The following is a 19,525-nucleotide window of genomic DNA, read 5'->3' on the forward strand; positions in this document are numbered from 1 at the left end:
ATAAGAAAAAAATTGTGTAAACTAATATTTAGGCCAATAACCAGTGTTCTCTGCATATTTTGGTTTGTAGCCAGTTTGTATGTTTTAACACAGAAACCCTCAGTGACATTTGAAGTATTTTATGTCCACAATAGACTTCTCTTATAAAAATTATTCCCTGTATCACAGATTGACTTGTGGTTACAGAATATATCCTAGGTTTGTTATTAAGACTACTAGTAACCAGTCATCTGCAGTTAAAACACCTGATTTTGACTTGATAGAATTTTTAATAATGAGAAATTTGAAAAAGAGCCAACACCCTAAGCACAAAAGCTTTGGATGCTAAGAATGACTTACAGCAAACAAAATGCTGCTTTCAATAAATATGAGGGATTAAGGAAACTCTGTCTACAACATGATCTATTTTTCTGCTGTGCATTTCATTCTAGCAAAATAAATCCATTGGGCCCGTATCTAAAAGTTTCATGTTTCTTGGCTGTGGTTAGCTCAGGGGTTTGTACCCTTAAGTAAACCTTAAGGGTCTACTGAACAGAATAGCACCATTTTTACTTGGGTTGGTGCCAACTACCCATCCTAAAACTCAGTTCAACCTTTCTTTTACCACCAGTATATCTAAAAGGAAGAAACGCCTGTCTTTCATTGAACCTATTTTTTTATTCAGCATCGTTTGGTTTCCACTTTTTTAGAAAAAAATGGGCAATTGTTACAGAGTCAGGGTCTTCTCCACTCCAGAATAATCTCACCTACCTTATGCTGAAAAGGTTCTATTGTGATTACTGCAAAGAAAGAGAAAAAAAAGCCTTTAAAAAAATGAATATTTGCCAACTTTGACTCCTGCAGCTCTGATTAGCAAACGACCTGGATCCCCACTGAATAATTACTAATGAATCAGGAGGGTTTTGTTTTTTTTTAACTCTTAAAATTAACACACTAGGTCCTATCGTCTAAAACAGAATTGTGGCTTTATTTCTTTTTCCAAAGATTTAAAAAGGAAACTTGCAGATTACGATCTTGCTAGACCTTAAGGCAGAGTCGCTGCTTTTCTAGAACTGGAAGTTGCCCCCTGATGTGTCTCCACCATACCAATAAAGGGGGCTTTTTGAGCAAATTCACAGCACTAATCCAATTGCAGATCATTAAATCAGTTGGGTACATCAATGGAAACACTTAATGGATTTAGTGATTTCTTTTTAAAAAAAAAAAAAAAGCTATTGTAATATATATAAATTAGCTTCTTTAACCCGTTATTGACTATGGCTTTAATTGGGATGGCAGAGCATGTGGTGGTTAGATGGCATCACTGACTCACTGGACACGAATTTGAGCAAATGCCAGGAGATAACGAGCAACAGAGGAGCCTGGCATGCTGCAGTCTATGGGGTCTCAAAGAATTGGACACAACTTAGAGACTGAATAGTAATAACAACAACTGGGGCAAGGCCTATTGTCATTCCAAATAGTAATTCTCCGAGTGTTAGGTTATGTCATCTTCTGAGAGTTAGCCATCTTCTGACTGATAGATTCCCCCAGGGAGATATTCAGAGCAGTAGCCAAGCTTCTACACTACCTAGACTACAGCCTGTCTTGAACTGCATACTATACACGATTTGAAAAACCAAGCTGTGCGCCACTTGGTTTTCTGTGCATTTTTCTCTTTGCTCCTCCTGCATTCCAGCCTCATTTGGAAGCGGACATCAGCATGTATTATTTCACTGAGTCCTCCCTCTCATCGTTGCAAGTTGATTATTATGTCCATTTTTGCAGGTGAGCAACTGAGGCTTACAGATGTCAGTAAGTGACACTCCGCGAATCAGTGACAAGAGTGTGAGGACTTGGGTCACAGTCACCCCAGTTTGGCTAACTTGATGGATGGCCAGGCAGGTAGCACCTCCTTCCCCAAGGTTCCCTCTGAGACTTTGTGGGAGGTCAAAGATGGGGCACGTCTTAATAGATTAAAGGTGCAGGAGTGAGTCCTGAAGCTCAGAGCCCACACCAGAACCCAGTTGTGGTTTTCTGTTGTTTGGATTTTTTTTTTTCCCCTGTGCTAGGTCTTCATGGCTGCACACGGGCTTTCTCTAGCTTCGGCGGTCAGTCTACTGTCTAGTGGTGGCGGACGGGCTTCCCATTGCAGTGGCTTCTCTTGTTGCAGCACGCGGGCTCTGGAGCTCAGGCTCAGCAGCTTGGCACACGGGCTTAGTTGCCCAGCAGCAATGTGGAGGCTTCCTGAAGCAGGGATCGAACCTGTGTCCCCTGCATTGGCAGGCAGATTCTTCACCGCTGGACCACCAGAGAAGTCCCAGAACCCTGCTTTTTAACACCCCAACTCTCTCTCCACTTTGTCCCTGTGAGAAGGCTGAGAGAAGAGGAGCAGAGAGGAGAGAACAGGCTTCATTTAAAACAAACAAACAAAACCCAAAACTTCAGGATTTAAAGTAAATAAGAAGGAAGTAAATGTGTCCAAGACGCCCCCTCTTGTCACTTTTTGATGACTTGACTAGCTATATAAACCCATCTTGAGACAATCCATGAAAGTTAATTCCTTTTTTTTTTTTTTCACCCTGAGAACAGTGGAAAGTTGGCAAGAAGTAAAAATTTTCTATGAAATAGGGAGGCGAACAAGTTGTAAATGATGTTAATATCTTCCAGATGGCACCATTTTACTTGGGAACCGAATTTATTGTAATTAAAGGCATGTGAATTTTTCTATAAATACTGAACTTTGCAAGTTTGACACTGGACGACTCCATTACCTCGGAGTTGTTTTAAGGGAGGCGTCCTTGATCTTCCATTTGAAATACATCTTTGGATTTCATAATCTGAGTTTAACCATAGAGATATTTTCCCATGTGAAGCATTTTTTTTAATCTTCTATGCCAATAAATCTTAATTATAAAGTGAGATCCCACAGAAATGAGAAATTCAAACTCCAAACATTTTCTGTTAAAATTATATATATTTTGACCATTCTTTTACACCATGTCTTGAGTTCTTTTATATATTTATTTTTGGATTAAGCTATTATCACTCTTCTGTCTCTAGACATATGTGTTGGACAATTTTGCAGTGCCTGCTTTTGCTTCAATCAGAAGCACATGGCTCACTCCAGAAACCTGCTTTCCTTTCTGCAATTGAGGACCGTGGGCTCAGGGCTCCCAAACCAACAGCCAGTGTGACCTGAAAACCGCCAGGTGGTACCTCTGCCCTATTGTCCTTTTTGAGACTTTAGCTTCCACCCTTGTTGCAGTTCCCCACCCCTCCCCTTTGTCTTACCCTGGATCCTACTAGCCTTTACCCTTTGAGGGGATGTACATGGACCATCCCCACTGCCTGAGTTTGTACTGCAGCTTCCAAGCTTCATGTGTCCATCCAGAGCTGGGTCTGGGTAGTAGGCAGAATCCTCAAGCCTGGTTACACACAGCTTCTAGTTACTCAGTCATCTGATAATCTAGGTACTGCTGTCCAGGGATTCTGCAAATTTAATTATGTTGCCAGATCAGGTGACCTTGAGAAAGGGAGGTTATCCTGGGTGGGCCTGGCCTAATCAGGTAAATGCTCACTAAGGACCCAGCTTTTCTTGAGGGGTTTTGAAGCATAGGAAGAATCCAGTGTGAGGGAAAGTCTCTGTTGCTGGATTTGCAGCTGGAGAGAGCTGTGTGGCAAGGAAGGCGGGTTGCCCCTGGGATCTGAGAGCAGCCCCCAGCTGGCACCGAGCAAGGAGATAGGGACTGCAGTTCCCTAACTGCAGGAAACTGCCTCAGCAGTATGAACTGTAATGAAGACGCAGAACTCAGATGAGAATGTAGCCCTGTGGACACGTGACTTCTGTCTTATGATACACTGATGGAAACCCTAGCCAGGCCAGTTTGTGCCTGCATGCTAAGTAGCTTCAGTCATCTCTGACTCTTTGTGACCTCATGGACCATAGCCCACCAGGCTCCTCTGTCCCTGGGATTCTCCAGGCAAGAATCCTGGAGTGAGTTCCCATGCCTTCCTCTCGGTGATCTTCCCAACCCAGGGATAGAACCCTTGTCTCCGGCATCTCCTGCATTGACAGGCAGGTTCTTTACCATTAGCACCACCTGGGAAGCCTTTGACCTGAGCTAATGAATGTGTGCTGTTTTAGGCCCCTGTGTCTGGAGTGACTCATTACACAGCAGCAGGAAGCTGTCTGCTACCTGTGGAATGTTTATTATCACAATTTCTCTTTTTCTAGTTGGTCTTAACAAGCCATGACCCCCTCTCTTTGATTCAGTTCAGTTCAGTCACGCAGTCATCTCCGACTCTTGACGACCCCATGAGCTGCAGCATGCCAGACCTCCCTGTCCATCACCAACTCCTGGAGTCTACCCAAACTCATGTCCATTGAGTCGATGGTGCCACCCAACCACCTCATCCTCTGTCGTCCCCTTCTCCTCCTGCCCTCAATCTTTCCCAGCATCAGGGTCTTTTCAAATGAGTCAGCTCTTCGCATCAGGTGACCAAAAGTATTGGAGTCTCAGCTTCAACATCAGTCCTTCCAACGAACACCCAGGACTGATCTTTAGGATGGACTGGTTGGATCTCCTTTGCAGTCCAAGGGACTCTCAAGAGTCTTCTCCATCTAACTCCTTTGATTAGCCCTTTGTATTACTGCAGTGAAAACCATTTAATATTTCTTTTTACTCCAGTAAAAGTTTTTCCTTAAAGATTTTCCTTCTTCACTTTTGTAATAACCTCATTTCCTGGGACTGTTCACTTTTATACATATTGTTATACTATTACCTAACCTATTAATCATCCATTTTCTATGGATGCAATAAAACTATTGATGTTCCTTATTATGGCCCTGAGGTATTACAAAAGCTTAAAAATGAAAATGTTAACATGTGAGATCAAGCTTTGTGAGTTTCATTGTACTCTGATTATTCGAGAAGGGGCTGTCTGACTTTGATGCATATGGAAATCTTTATTGAGCTTTAATCAAAGGAGCCACACAGGAACGGTGTCAGGTGGATTCTGTGGCATTGGACCTCCCTGGAGGAGAATGATCTGGAGACCTATGGACAAGTGACGAGAGTAACGCTGTGTAGGCCTTTGAGGAGGACAATGACGCTGAGCAAAAGACAGTGTTTGTAGCAATTTTTTGATTCAAGAGAAGTGAGATGTTTGATATACCATTTACCATCAGTGGAGTAGGTTACTGGAGAGATGGTTTGGCCGAAGCATATGCAGCAGCCACTGAGCAAAGCTGCCTGGTCTTTTAGCTCCTGGCTCTTCATGGCTCCGTGGCATAGACCAGGCCAACCGGCGGTCACATGTGCACCCTGGCACTTGTGCTTATCTCAAAGCTCAGTAGACCCTTAGTCTCCTCATAGCTGGAACCTGAGTTCGGGTGATAAGATCAGTGAAGGAACTTGATGGTGGGGCAACAGAAATGCTGCTCAAATCCTAACCTGCTACTCCAATGTCTCACAGGCAGCCACCTCCAAGTGGAAAAAAATGCAGACAATGTCAACAGTCTAAAACGTCATGCAAATCCACATAAATGCACGACAGTGAAAAAGTATTACTGCCAGCATCTCAGAAAGTATGAAATCCAATCTGATTCATTTTCACTTTCTAGTACTGCACCCCCCCCACCCCCGCCCCACCAAATACAGGGAGTTTCATTGATCCTGTTGTTTTAAAAACAAAAGGCAAAGCCTTTATTTCCAAATAAAGCATCATGGAAGATACTGTTTTCTGACCAATAAACATAGAGTTCTTAGCTGCGTCACAAGGTGTTGATCTGAGACTTTATGCATGGATATTAACGCTTTTCAAAATAACTTTTATCTGATGACAAAGGAACACTTGTTCATTATAAAAATTTTGAAAGATACAAAAATAATAATAATAGTAGAGAAATAATCTCACCACCCAGAGATAAACATTTAACACCTCGCATATTTCCTTCCTGTTCTTTTATTTCATACAAATAAAAATAGAGGATATCTTGTGTATAGAGTTTTATGTTCTGATTTTTCACTTATTTATCTTGAGCATTTTTCCTTTGTTATAAGAAACTTTTGTTGAACATTCTTTTTAATAGCTGCATAGTATTCCTCCAGATGAATGTATGTAAATTCCTTCTTCCTTTCTATCTGCCTTGTTTCTATTTTCCCCATTATTATAAAGCTTCAGGCAATACTTTTTGCATACATATTTGACATTATTCCAGTTTATTTCTTTTGAACAGATTTCGAAAGAGTCCTTTACAACAGAAAGAGACTGTGAACCTTATAAGGCTTTTCTTATATTTCCCTTGATTAGAACATTGCAAGGAAGCCAGAACAGTTAGGAGGTGGATCATGTAAAATCGCTCAGAAACACAGACGCAAACTAATTGGCCCCTCCTAATTCCATCCCTGTATATTTTTATATCCCTGTCCTCTTTCTAATACTCTAAGAAAAAAAAAACCTGTTCTCTTCTGGGGAATAGGGAAGGTAATTCTTGGGCAGCACTACAGTAATCGTTTACAGCTTGCTCAGTTGGGATGGCTATTAATGCCTCATGTAAAATAGACCAAAGATCCAAAGAAACACATTTTTGCAGGTGAAAATTATGTTAGCCAACATCATTTCTCACTCTGGTTTATGATGTCAGGTATCGAATTTCTCCATTATTAACATAGGTATGCATGCGGGGGAAGATCCTTTTGGAAGGAGATTAAAAAGACACCATTACCTAAAATCTCCCTTCTCAACAACTCGAGAATGTCCAGAAGCTGTGAGGGGGGTTGGTACAGTAGCTCCCCATACAGACAACACCCTACAGAGGATTAATTGATTTTTTTTTTAACCATTAAGGAGCCCCACCATAGAGTCAGGGGTCATTTGCACTCAGAGGAGAAAACCCGACTTAAGTAAAGTGTGCTATTTGTCTATTCAGCACCGCATACCTAGAAAGCCTCCCAAACCACTCTTTAGTGACTGAAGACATTTCTCATTTTCCCATCACTTTTCCCCTTCCTTGGCCATTTTCCTAAAACCATAATTTAAACTTTCCAGAAGAAAATAATAATAATAATCGCTAAGTAATCCTTTCAAGAATTCTTAGAAGGAAATCTTTATTCTTTTATCACTCTTATGGGAAACCTAACTCGTAATTACTATTAGGATTCAAAATGTTTTTACCACCCACATATATCCAGGTAGGATGAGGTTGGAGATATGTCAACAAGATGCCTGGGACTTAAGAAACCTGGGCTTAAAGCCAGGAACACTCATGAGAAGAGCCCCCGCCCCACCGCCACCCCAGCCAAGCCTTCACACCTGAAAAAGGAAACCTTGGGGAAAGGTCTTTAATTGTAAGAAGGTTAAGCAGAGAGAGCTTTGCTTTATTCCCAGTAAAGGTTGGCTGCTTTACCATTATTCATGGAGGAAGTGAAACCTTAGAAGTTTTAAGAAGAGAGATGGGGGAATTCCCTGACGATCCAGTGGTTGGGACTCTGCGAGTCCAATGCAGGGGGTCTGGGTTCGATCCATGGTCAGGGAACTAAGATCCCACAAACCATGCAGGACAGCCAAAATTATTTTAAAAGACGATTTTTTTTTTAAAGAAATGACCAAATCCACAAGATACTGGCATTCCTATGATGAAACGTGGGGCGGTGATATCTGAGGAAGGGCTTTCCTGCACAGGTGGGTGGTACACTGTGGACCCAGATGCAGCCTCCTTGTCACCTGGAACATTCTTTTTCCAGAGCAGGACTCCAAAGAAACAGATGGATTAACTTTGTGAACCCTCTGCCGTGTGCTATGTCGCTTCAGTCGTGTCCGACTCTTTGTGACCCTCTGGACTGTAGCCAGCCAGGCGCCTCTGTCCATGGGGATTCTCCAGGCAAGACTACTGGAGTGGGTTACCATGGCCTCCTCCAGGGCATCTTCCCGACCCAGGGATCGAACCCAAGTCTCTTATGTCTCCTTCATTGGCAGGCAGGTTCTTTACCACTAGCACCGCCTGGGAAGCCCATGAACCCTCCTCTAACTTCTCTGAATTAGAGTCCCAAGACACCATCCCCAGCTCTCCTTCCGAGCCCAAGCTTGTGGGTCCAGAATGCAAGTCAGACAGGTGCCTCCAGGCTCACCTGTGCAGGTCTCTGGTATCAGGACCGAGGATGCTAGATCGCAAGGAACGCGGTGCTTGCGGCGCCGGCAGCAGTAACAGAGCAGTGCAGCCGGCTGGGGGACTGAAATTTGCAAACTCAGGATCCTGGGCCTCAGGCCAATGCAGGCTGGGTGCGTTGCTGTGGTGACACATTAAGTCTCCGAGGAGGGATGCTGACACACCAGCTGCACTCCTGGCATCACATTTGTCAGCGAGAAACTTATGGAGTGGAACTGGTCTCAACTTCAGAGGGAGAGGCTGGATGCTTTTTTAACTTCCTTGGCAGTATCACCCTTTGCGATTTGTACGCGTACACCCTCCTGAATATTTACATGAACCGCTCTCTGTGATACATTTGGGGGCGCCTGTTGGATGGTACCGGGAAGGGAAGTGCTAAAATGATAGCAGCATCCTGGCATATAAATGTAACTATTGTGTCCCCGAAAAATCCCATTGCCTAAAATTGGCACTTAAGATGCGGTGACTTATCTCTTGCTGGGTAGAATGTCTAGTCCCTCTGCCCCTTTTAAAAATAGCTTTTACTGTTGCCAAGAGGAGAGCTTAGAATTTACCACTAGCAGATAATGTGGATTAAAAGACTAGCTTCCTCCCGTTATACATCCCCAGCAGTCTAATAGCTGAGTTCTCTCATACCTGGGAGAGAGGTCTCCTTACAGAAATGCCCTTTAGTCCTCAGAATGCCTGACCCACCTCTCTGATTTGTGTCTGGAAGGCAAAATGCACTAGGATGTGGCCACTTAGTATTCAGACCATGTCGGGATGCAAGTAAAAAGCCTATAGAGCTGTGCTGGACGCACGGTCACCAGGCCAAGCACAGCCAGCCTCTCAAATCACAGTTAAATTATAAGCAAGTGTGGGGTAAACTGCGCAGACCTGCCTAGTCATTGAAGCTGCAGAGATAAAAGGAATTACTGCATAAATGCCAGCTTGTGAGGCTTTCAGGAGTACCGAGGCGGGGTTCTTTCCATTGGCCCTCGGTTGACTATAAAAAGTCACTGAGGATTTTGAACATAACACCGTCTTCATCCTCTTCCTCCTCCTCCTCCTCCAGTTCTCCTCTTCCTCCTCCTCTTTTGTCTGAGCATGCAAAGCATCTCCCAATGTATAGAGAAACAAACAGTTCCTCTGTGTGGCTTCATAGTTTTTCAAAGGACAATGATGCTCACTGGCCAGTGATTTCTCTTGGAATCAGCAGATGCAGCAGGGGAAATGCAGTTAATACAATAATTCACATATGTTAATACTTCATTCCATCACTGTCAGCTTTATTTTCTTCTTGATATACACAAGGCTGGCACACAATCTTAACTGATGAGGTAATGTCATTTTTAATTGAGAGAGAACCTTAAGCTATCCACTTGGACTCATGATAGCATCTTTGCAGTTGTCTCATGAGACTTTACATAAACGTAAGTCATGTGTCCTGGACAGTTTGAAAAGGATTGCTAAGGATGACACTGGTCATCATGAAGATTTCCCCCACTTTGATCTCTTTTAAATTGCCAGATGCAATTTATGTTACTGCTATATTTTAGCCATTCCTGAAATGAATATATCCCAGGACTTTTGAATCAAATTCAACAGAGAAATGCAGGTTTGAAATGAATGGATTGTAACGTCTTCATGTCAGTTCTAGAAGAAATATGGAATCTAAATGAGATTATCTGGTTATCTGACTCCTAGGTGACTTGGCAAATAAATAATGAAAAGGAAGAGCAAGACACTAAGAAATAGATAATGCCAAACAAACAAAAATATTCCTGTTTTCCTAGGAGATGCTACTTTACTGGAGATGGATTTCCATATTTTAGAGATGAAGAAGGTTCATCCAAGCATATCCATTATCTCAGTGCATTCTTTAGGCTAGTATTTTATTTCTACCCCCCTTATCATTTATCTCAGTGTATTATCATTAAGCCAAATTTTTAAAAATCATATCACTTTGATGATTACAAGTCTGTCATATTTTCTTTTCCAGGGACAGCATTCCTTTAAAGATTCAGGCTGGTAGTAAACACTTACTTTCGAATTTTAAATAAACTTTTTTCTTTGTAGAGATTATGTTCTGCAGTTCAAGTTGTAGTTTTGGGGAAAGAAAATCTTTGTTTTGACCACAGTGGATACTGAGAGAGATTTTTTTCCTGCAAAGCCTGGAGTTTGGTGGAATTGAATTAAATAGTAAAGAATCTGTTTATTATTCTGTGGCCATATGTTTAGAGGGTCGCTCACAGAAATCAAAGTATTATTCATGGAGAGCTCCAGCCAAGGAGACATTTTGAATTCATAAAAGAACTTCACAGTTTGAAAAGAATGCATAGCATTATGTATTGACACCCCCCCAACCCCAGACAAAGGAACACAACTTAATAATAGAGAATTGTACTCATGAGATTTTCCTTTTTCTTGTTAATTGGTTACTTTAACTGACATTGTCTGCGAGTATAATAGACACCATTATTCTTAACAGTTCTGTGTTACCAGATGATGTGCACGGACATGATGTAGTCCATTTTAATTATTTCATTTTGCTAGACTTTTTTTTCCCCTTTCTGTGAAATCCAGCAGTGAATGCAGATAGCACTTATTTTTTCTCCTGACAGACCGTGGTGGAGAATGCTGGCTTCTAAATGATTGAAATTAAAAGGACTTTTCTCCCTAACCTGATGTTTCCTTCCACCTTTGTCTCAGGTATGACTATGTGGAGGTCATCGATGGAGAAAACGAAAATGGACGTGTATTGGGAAAGTTCTGTGGAAAGATCGCCCCTTCTTCTTTCGTGTCTTCAGGGCCATTTCTCTTTATCAAATTTGTCTCTGACTATGAGACACACGGAGCAGGATTTTCCATACGTTATGAAATTTTCAAGAAAGGTGAGTGACTTACAGGAGACCAAGTGTGACTGAATGGTCACGAACCTCACTTGATCTCATGAAAGACAAAGTGAAAAGAAAGACAAGGAATAATGTTTTTAATCTTTTGGTAAAAAGTCAGATATTCCCATTACCAAAAATGTTGAAAATACTTTGCACAAAGGAAAGTTACCCACTATATGGAGGAAGTATGTTTAAAAAGCTGTTTAAATGTATTTTAAGAATCAGAATTTCATCATTCTAAACTGACCAGTGTTTTTAAAGTACATACTCTGTAAAGCTCCTTTAAGAGCATTTATTCTTTTCTTTCTTCTTCAAAAATAAGTTGGATCTACTCTTGAAGTTTTATTTCTTTCATTAAAAATTGTGTGAGTCCCTCTTACCTGAAAATCATGTATTGGGCTGGCCAAAAATTTCGTTTAGGTTTTTCTGTAAGATGTTATGGGATAACATGAATGAGCTTTTTGGCCAGCTCAATACATTCTGCTCCCTTTATTTTATTGCAAAATTCAAAACTGGTCGCTCCCAGGAAAAGCCAAGCAGTAGTTCACTAGCCTTGGAGTTTCAAAAACTTTTGGAGGAAGAAGCTTTCCATTAACAGAAACGTGGTTGGGGCAAGAACTTCTTGGAGGAAGCAAAATAATAATGCTTTAAATGACATTCCCCTTCAGAATTAATTATCCCCTTGCCCCCTCCAAAATAATCACTTACTAATCTTCTCTCTGGGCTTCCCTTCTGGCTCAGTGGTAAGATAATAGAGAATCTACCTGCAATGAGGGAGACCTGGGTTCATCCCCTGGGTTGGGAAGATCTCCTGGAGAAGGAAATGGCAACCCATTCCAGTGTTCTTGCCTGGAGAATCCCCTGGACAGAAGAGCCTGGCGGGCTGCAGTCAATGGAGTCACAAGAGTCGGACGCGGCTCAGGGAATAAAGCACCATCATCTTCTGTCACAGTGGTATATGTTGGGACAGGATAGAATCTGAGAATGTATTGTCTCCCAGGTTTGAGGAATTAAACTCACATATCAGCCAGTTAATAAAAACTGTATCTTTATCTGGATGTCACTGTTTTCCACGGCAGCCTGTAGATTCCGGCTATGAATTCAGTCCCGCCTTCCCTTTTAAGTTGGCATTAATGTGTGGGAGACCCTCCCGGGACGGAGGTGCCAGATTTAAATATATTGTCCTGGAATATATGAAAAAGAGCTTTATTTAGTGGAAAAAAATCTAGCCACACCAAATTCAAAAGCCTAAGGTCTTGTGGGTCAGTGGCCACCGAGAATAACTAAAAAGGACGTTAAGCGTTTCTGGGAACATTGGCACAACTTCTTTAAATTTCAAAGAACTCTGGTACTGTCCCATATGAATATGGGTAGATGGAGAGAACTTTCTTCAGAAATTCATCTCAGCACATGCTTAGAAAGCCTTTAGTATAAATAAAAGCAGACGTAGGATTTCAGTGGGCTCACATGACTACATATGTATTTCCTTGTGTTGAAAGCTGTTTGACCTATGTAAATCCACGTATGCGTAGGTACATGCATGCACAAACATACGCGTTTACTTGCTTACCTGCATCTGACAGCATCAAAGAAAGAAAGTGTCAGAAAAAGAGGTGCGAACAGCTTTTCATTGTCAGTGTTTCTCAAAGATCTGAAGGTGGTGGATGGAGAAATAGCGAGATCCTCCCTAAGTCATTAAGAGTTCTGCTTCTTTCTAGATGAACTCAGCCCTCAAACTTCTGTTAGTCTCAGATGCACTATGATTTCTCCTCTTTCCCCACCACCCAATGCCATCCTTGAGACTTGAAGCCTTATTTTCTTCTTTCTCTTCTTGCCTCTCTATATCCTGTATAGCTGCCGGTTCTTTGGGATTTTCGCTCAAAAGTCTCAGAGAGTCACTCCGAATCGCCAGGCTGTACATCTGAATCTTATAAATCAAGTATAGCTCAATTGAAAAGAGAGTGTCACAGCTTTCTTTCCACATCCACTGCCATTGAACAAATAGAACTGTCTAATGGTTATCCCCATAATCTCTAATCCTACGCGTTGCCTCTCAAACCGTCATCAAACTATTATCCCCAGAATGCCTATGACAGGTATTTGTCACCTGTCAGGTGAAGCCTCAGTGTTTTCTGAGGTCATGCTCGGGTCTTGACATCAGCTGCCCCCAACCTTCCTGGCTTCACTTGCACAAACTCACAGCCTATCTTCCTTTCCCAGGTTGGTGGGTGTGCTGGGTGAGGCCCAGCAGATCTGCTGGTGAGTTTTGATTCGGCCACTGCCCATCTGTGTGAATGTTCAGAGCCTTGGGTTCCTCATGTGAAAAATGGATAGCAGAGCATGTCCCAGAAGCTGTATGCCATACACACTAACTGTTACAGTGAAGCTGGTCTCTCCAAAGTGTACAGTACTCTCTCTCTCTGTCTTCTGGCTTAAGCCTCTTAACCTCCATGGAAACCTGGCTCCAAGTTTATTATTCTTAATTAATGTACTTTTCATTTTCCTACACTTACCCAGCTTGTCCCCTTTACACAACACAGATGAACACTTTTAGATACTGTATCTGTATCTACACAAACACAACTGTATTTCACTAACCAGTGTGTTTTTCCTAAATATTTTCAAGTTTTATCACGTATATGTGTCTCATTTCCCAGCTAAATTAACACCACCTGAAGAAGAAAACATCTTTCTCCTTTGTTGCACATACTATAGTTCTTACAGAGACTCCAGTAAAAGTCATGAACTAGTAGAATACATTCACACACATAGGTTCATGGACATTCTTTCCTTGAGCACAATTTCATGATAAATATTACAGAATCTCTGTTCTTGGAAAATGTAGCACTTCTTTCAGGCTGTAGCAATTTCAGATTTCTTCAAAACACATAAATTAGACTAATCATAATTGAACCAATGCACTATTCGTTCACCTGTTGGCCTTGAGGATTTCTGGCAGTAGGTTACAGGGCCATTTTTGCATCCCTAAGGCTACATTTCTAGACAACCATTTTTGCTCAATGGGTGGCAGGAGGCAGTACCCACCTCTCCCCAGGACACCCTAGTTCTCTCCTTGGGTACCCACACCCCTCTCTTCACAGATACTGAAACTTGGGCCATCAGCCTTAAAATGATTCCCATTCAGCTAAAGAGTTTCTGAAGGAAACCCCAGCCTGCCCACCTCCCGCCCTTCCTCTGTTCCTCCCCTCTTATCCAGGCCCAGATGCTGGAAGAAGCTGTACCATTTCCTATGGGTCTCAGTCAGGGAAGGGATGGCGTTTATTGAGAGCAGGATTGGTGACTTCATATGTTGTTTGATTAAGAGTCTGTACATTTAAGTATAATTCCAGAGAGGATATCTTAGCTATCATCCTTATCCATCCTGATGGTCCTTAACAACGAAATGTGGGATGCCTGTGGCTACACTGGATGCTGTCAGTCTAACAAATAATGGTAAAAGCGTGGTGTCACTGGGTGCCCCTGCTGTGTGTGCATCCCTTACCCAGCAGCTCACACCCTCCTGGGCACCCCGGCTGCTCACCCCCAGTCCTGTTTGTGGCTTGTATATTTATCCCGGGATCCCTCAGCCCTCTCCTGCCATCATCCACTGGGGGAATGCTCCCTCAACTGTGGCAAACTTGTACAATAAAGAATAAGGAACCCACTAAAACAAAGTTTGATGTCTAATGGAGAAAGTAAGAAATTACAGAAGCAGCTTTGAGTTTGAAAGGCTTTATTTTCCAATCCTAAAGCCCACCTCTCATGTGTGATGCACAGAATTTGAGGATCAGGAAGATTACGAGGTCACCAAGGCTACACAACAGGTTAGCAGATCTCTTGGTGCTCCATCCAGCTTGCTTCCACTTCCCCGTGGAATGTCCCCATGCATGAGTGCCAAGTTGTGTCCAACTCTTTGCAACCTTATAAACCGTAGCCTGCCAGCCTCCTCTGTCCATGGGACTCTCCAAGCAAGAATACTGAAGTGGGTTGGTTGCCTTGCCCTCCTCCAGAGGATCTTCCCAGCCCAGGGATCAAACCCACGTCTTTTACATCTCCTGCATTTGCAGGCAGGTTCTTTACCGCTGGTGCCACCTGGGAAGCCCAGAATGTCCAGCCTTTGTCAAAATACCTGAGAAAACCTGGGCCAGCTTCCAAAGGAATCTGACATGACAAGGATATATGTGAAAACATTGGAATTTATTTGATTTTGAAAGAGCACCCTTAATTCAGAATTTTTTTCTCATTAAATCTTAACCTCAACTGTATAATTTTATCTTTTTAAGAAGGAGAAAATATTGGAAACTGCATTAAACTCTGCTGTTTGCTTTGCCAGCCAAAACCCTGGGGAAGAGGTTGGAGGTCTCCAGGGTCTCTGTTCCTACATCTTGGAAATAAAATTCTAAAGGGTTCCCAATTAACTATATATGAATGAATGACTTTTTAATTAATGACAAATTGGCATAGTGACTGTTATCTCAGATGCCACCAAATAGCTTAGAAACATGTTAGAAATTATACATATAGCACATTCCACAGTCTCTTTACTTGAAATTGACATGGCAAAATGCCACTTGGTAATAATTTTTTTAACCAGAATTGAAAAGATAAGCATTTGAAGCTATTGTGCTGAAGGGTGAGCCCCATTGTAGAAGGCTTTAGGAGGTATTTATTCAACTCAGAGCTCTACGGACCAGGTTTATTGTGCCATCTACTAAGTAGTCCTCTGTGTCTCCAGGACCATGGCTAATTTATGCATGGGGAGAAAGAGATTGATTTGTTTTCTCAACATTCTGCCAGATGCACTGAGTTGGAGAGTCAACTTACTAGCCCTCGCCATTAAAAATAGAGATCTGTTAGTTAAATTTAATGTATCTTGATGCCAAACACGTTGCCTTTAGTACTTGGCACTTTGGAAGAATATTTAGTTAAGAACAAGCTCCACAAGCTTCCCTATTTGAACTTGAATCCTTATATGCCCTTGCAGAGTCCCCTCAGTACGGCAATGGCCCTGGAAAAAATTGTTGAACTGGGAATTCCCTGGTAGTCTAGCGGTTAAGAATTCACCTTGCAATGCATGGGACCCGGGTTTGATCTGTGATTGGGGAACTAAGGTCCAACATGTTGCAGAGCAGCTAAGCCTGTGCATTGCAACTCGATAGTCTGTGGGCCACAATGAAAGATCCCACACGACACAGTGAAAATGCCACGTGCTGCATCTAAGGCCCAAAACAGTCAAATTAATAAGTAAATATTTTTTTGAAAAAAGAATGGTTTAACCAAACATCCCCAGTTTGAATCCTGAGATTCAGAAAGGTCAAGTCATCTCTGTTTACCAGACCGCCTAAGGGCTCTTGGGCAATCACGACGGCTATGGTGGTGATAAGGGGCAGAGCTGATAGGCTGGCGTGGATAGTCTGATCGTCTGTGTGGATGGGCCATTTTCAATTGTGTGGTGGATAGCACTCTATTCATTGCCAATTCCATGAACTGAAATTGTCCTTTATGTATTCATAAGGTTGACTTGCAGTAACTGTATGCATGCTCTGCACCAACCTAAATTACGAATCTCTGTAATTTGTAGTCTTGATAACACTGAACCGTGATTTAAATGACACGTTATAAATATATGCATTTTACACACACACACACACACACACACACACACACACACACACCCTCCTGCACTGTATGTTGGGGAAGGTTAGGATGTCAACATTGGTATCAGGTGACTTGGAACCACAGGACCTGCATCCTAGTTTATCATACCCCCACTAACAGCCACACTTTACTGGCACACCTGTGTCAACACCATTCCGAATGAGTCACTCACCCTGCGTACATGTACGAATTACCTTTCACATTTAGTTTGTCAAGGAGGCAAAGGTCACATCTGGCAGAATTACTGAGTCACTGGTGGAGGAATCTGAAACCCAAATTCCCTCCACTGGATTCTCTCCCTCGCCTTTGTAAATGTTCTATTTCACCAATAAAGAGCTGTCAGCCTCAAGATTTAAAGATTTAAGATTGAAGGGGCTATAATTATTTCTCGAGGGCTCTGTCGAGATTTCTGTAGCTTACTCATTCATTGTTCCCACATGATTTTGTATTTGTCATTTTCTTTCCCCTCTGCAACAGCAGAAGTTTGTAAATTGCTGCACACAGATGGAAAACAAAGGTGAATGCAATAAATCTGAACTCGATTTTCCGTATATATCACCACTGTGAAAAGGCTGAGTAATGACTGATTAGGACAATGATTATAATGGTGGGCTTTTATTGGAAAGATAAACTGTCTTTGCCCAGGTTATTTAAGTGGAATTTTCACTCTGCTTCTTCTTTCTTTCACTTGTAGGTCCTGAATGTTCCCAGAACTACACAATGCCTAGTGGGGTAATAAAGTCCCCTGGATTCCCTGAAAAATATCCCAACAGCCTAGAATGCACCTATATTATTTTTGCACCAAAGATGTCAGAGATTATCCTGGAATTTGAAAGCTTTGACCTGGAGCCTGACTCGAATCCTCCCGGGGGGATGTTTTGTCGCTATGACCGGCTAGAAATCTGGGATGGATTCCCTGATGGTAAGAACGGCACAAAGCAACTCTAAGGGGGAGGATCTAGGGGAAGGGCCCTGGGATCCTTTTACAAGCATCATACACATGCATCACTTTAAAAAGTAGCTCAAAAGGAGGAAGAAGAACAGCAGTTTTCTTTATGCAGAGCGGTGATGAAATACTTGAGCCTAAGAAGACTTGGTAATTTTCTAGTCTAATGCTTTCATCATGTGGATAAGGAAACGGAGGCCATAAAAGACTGTGCAAGATCTCATAACCTTTTCTATGAGAAAATTGGAAGCAACCCATGGTTTTCCTGACTGAAGCATTTTGCTCATTTCATTGGCTTGCCTACTGGTTATTAATTTGTAAACTCATCAGAAGATGAGCTCTTAAGACATCAATTAAATCAAGTTAGTCATTTTGCGAATGCAGAGACTTAAGAACCAGGGAGGTTAAGTCCCTGCTAAAGTTTTCAGTGAACTATACACCCACTATGCTACCACATTTAGAAATTTCAGAAAGGAAGGAGGAGAGCATTTGGATATTCCTAATTTAGATGGATTCCTTGTCTGCTCTCTAGGGAATTTTTATCTTTGGGGGACCAAATCAGATTGGCACACGTCCTTGGGACACATTGTTCACATCATCTGAGTTCATCGTCCATTCAAAAAATACACTTAATGAGCACCTGCCATGTACCAGGCGCTGTAGTAATCTCTTAGCAAACAAAGCAAAGACGGATGCCCCATTTAGATTCTATCAGAGGGAATGAGGTAATAAAGTGTGCACATTACAGACAATTGAATCACGTGCATGGGATGTTAGAAGGTGAGAAGTGCTATAAACAAACCAAAAAAAAGGAAAAGAAGAAAAAATAGAATAAAAGCATGAAAAAAATGAAGGTAAAGAGAGAAAGATGGGTGGAATTTTTTTAATAGGGTGGTCAGGTCAGGTCTTATTAAGAAAATAAGCCAGATTTGAAGGAAGTGGGAGAAGTAGCCATGTGGCCAGCTAAATTAAAGTTTTCCATTTCAGTCCTTATGAATTAGAAGGTGAATGGCAAAAATACACACCCAAATTCTGAACAGAGGGAGATAATATCAAATAATTTGTTGCAGCTGCTTTGCTAGTCTTGTGTTTAGTCTGGTTTAATAGTAAGATTTCTCTGGAGAGCACACTCTACGCAGATCAGAAAGGGCAGCTTGGAAGTGCGTACAAATCATGCAGTTAGAGATTTGGAACTATCTATAGAATAATCAGATAATATTATCAGATGGAAGAAAGAAAGAAAGTAAGTTGTGAACGAAAGCTAATATCATGTGAAAGAGATTGCCTTTGTTTTAGAAGTGACATTAAATGATCAGTGTCATTCAGTTTAGCTATGTTCCTTAGTAGCAAACAGCACTAGAGAAAATCTAGGTTTGGAGAAAGCTTATGTCATTGGAGCAAATGGGTGAGTTGTCATTAGTTGAGTCTCTTATTTCCTTTATTTAACCATATAAATAGGGTTATGATGATTTTATTGAAACTCCCTCATTAAGTAATGAGATTTGTCCAAACAGAGCTCTGATTGATTTCCAAGTATTCAATCCGATAATTAGGAAAACAATATTGTAATAGTATTGCAATAATAGTTGGAACATTTAATAATGGGTTTATTTGTTCACAACCCAAATTTGCAGCCTTCCTTTCTAGAACTTATATTTAAATTGACATCTGAAAAGAAGGTCCAATCAACCAACTTATGTAGAAAGGAGAGCATTGTTATTAGTGTCAAGGGTTTTCCAAAGTAGTAATTTTCTGGCTCTAGAAAATCACTGAGTTGAAGCGAAGAACAATTAACAATACGGGTTGTCAGCCTGCAGTTCACCCATATTTTGGGTGAATTGACTTATTCCTAGAGAAAACTGGCTTTGGAATATGAAAAATGTGATTGTATATTTG

The 19,525-nt window shown here is 41.6% G+C and overlaps 1 protein-coding gene across 4 annotated transcripts in view; it reads left to right on the forward strand.

Annotated features, from left to right (window-relative positions):
• NRP1 (neuropilin 1) overlaps positions 1-19,525 on the forward strand; it is a 145,959-nt gene that overhangs the window by 45,219 nt on the left and 81,215 nt on the right. For all 4 annotated transcript variants that reach the window (XM_065921064.1, XM_065921062.1, XM_065921063.1 and 1 more), the window contains exons 3-4: positions 10,841-11,022; positions 17,378-17,605. In XM_065921064.1, the coding sequence (XP_065777136.1) occupies positions 10,841-11,022; positions 17,378-17,605 (410 nt within the window). The remainder of the gene's footprint in view (positions 1-10,840; positions 11,023-17,377; positions 17,606-19,525) is intronic.

The sequence above is a fragment of the Muntiacus reevesi genome, chromosome 2 (genome assembly GCF_963930625.1).
Source record: "Muntiacus reevesi chromosome 2, mMunRee1.1, whole genome shotgun sequence".
Lineage (NCBI taxonomy): Eukaryota > Metazoa > Chordata > Mammalia > Artiodactyla > Cervidae > Muntiacus > Muntiacus reevesi.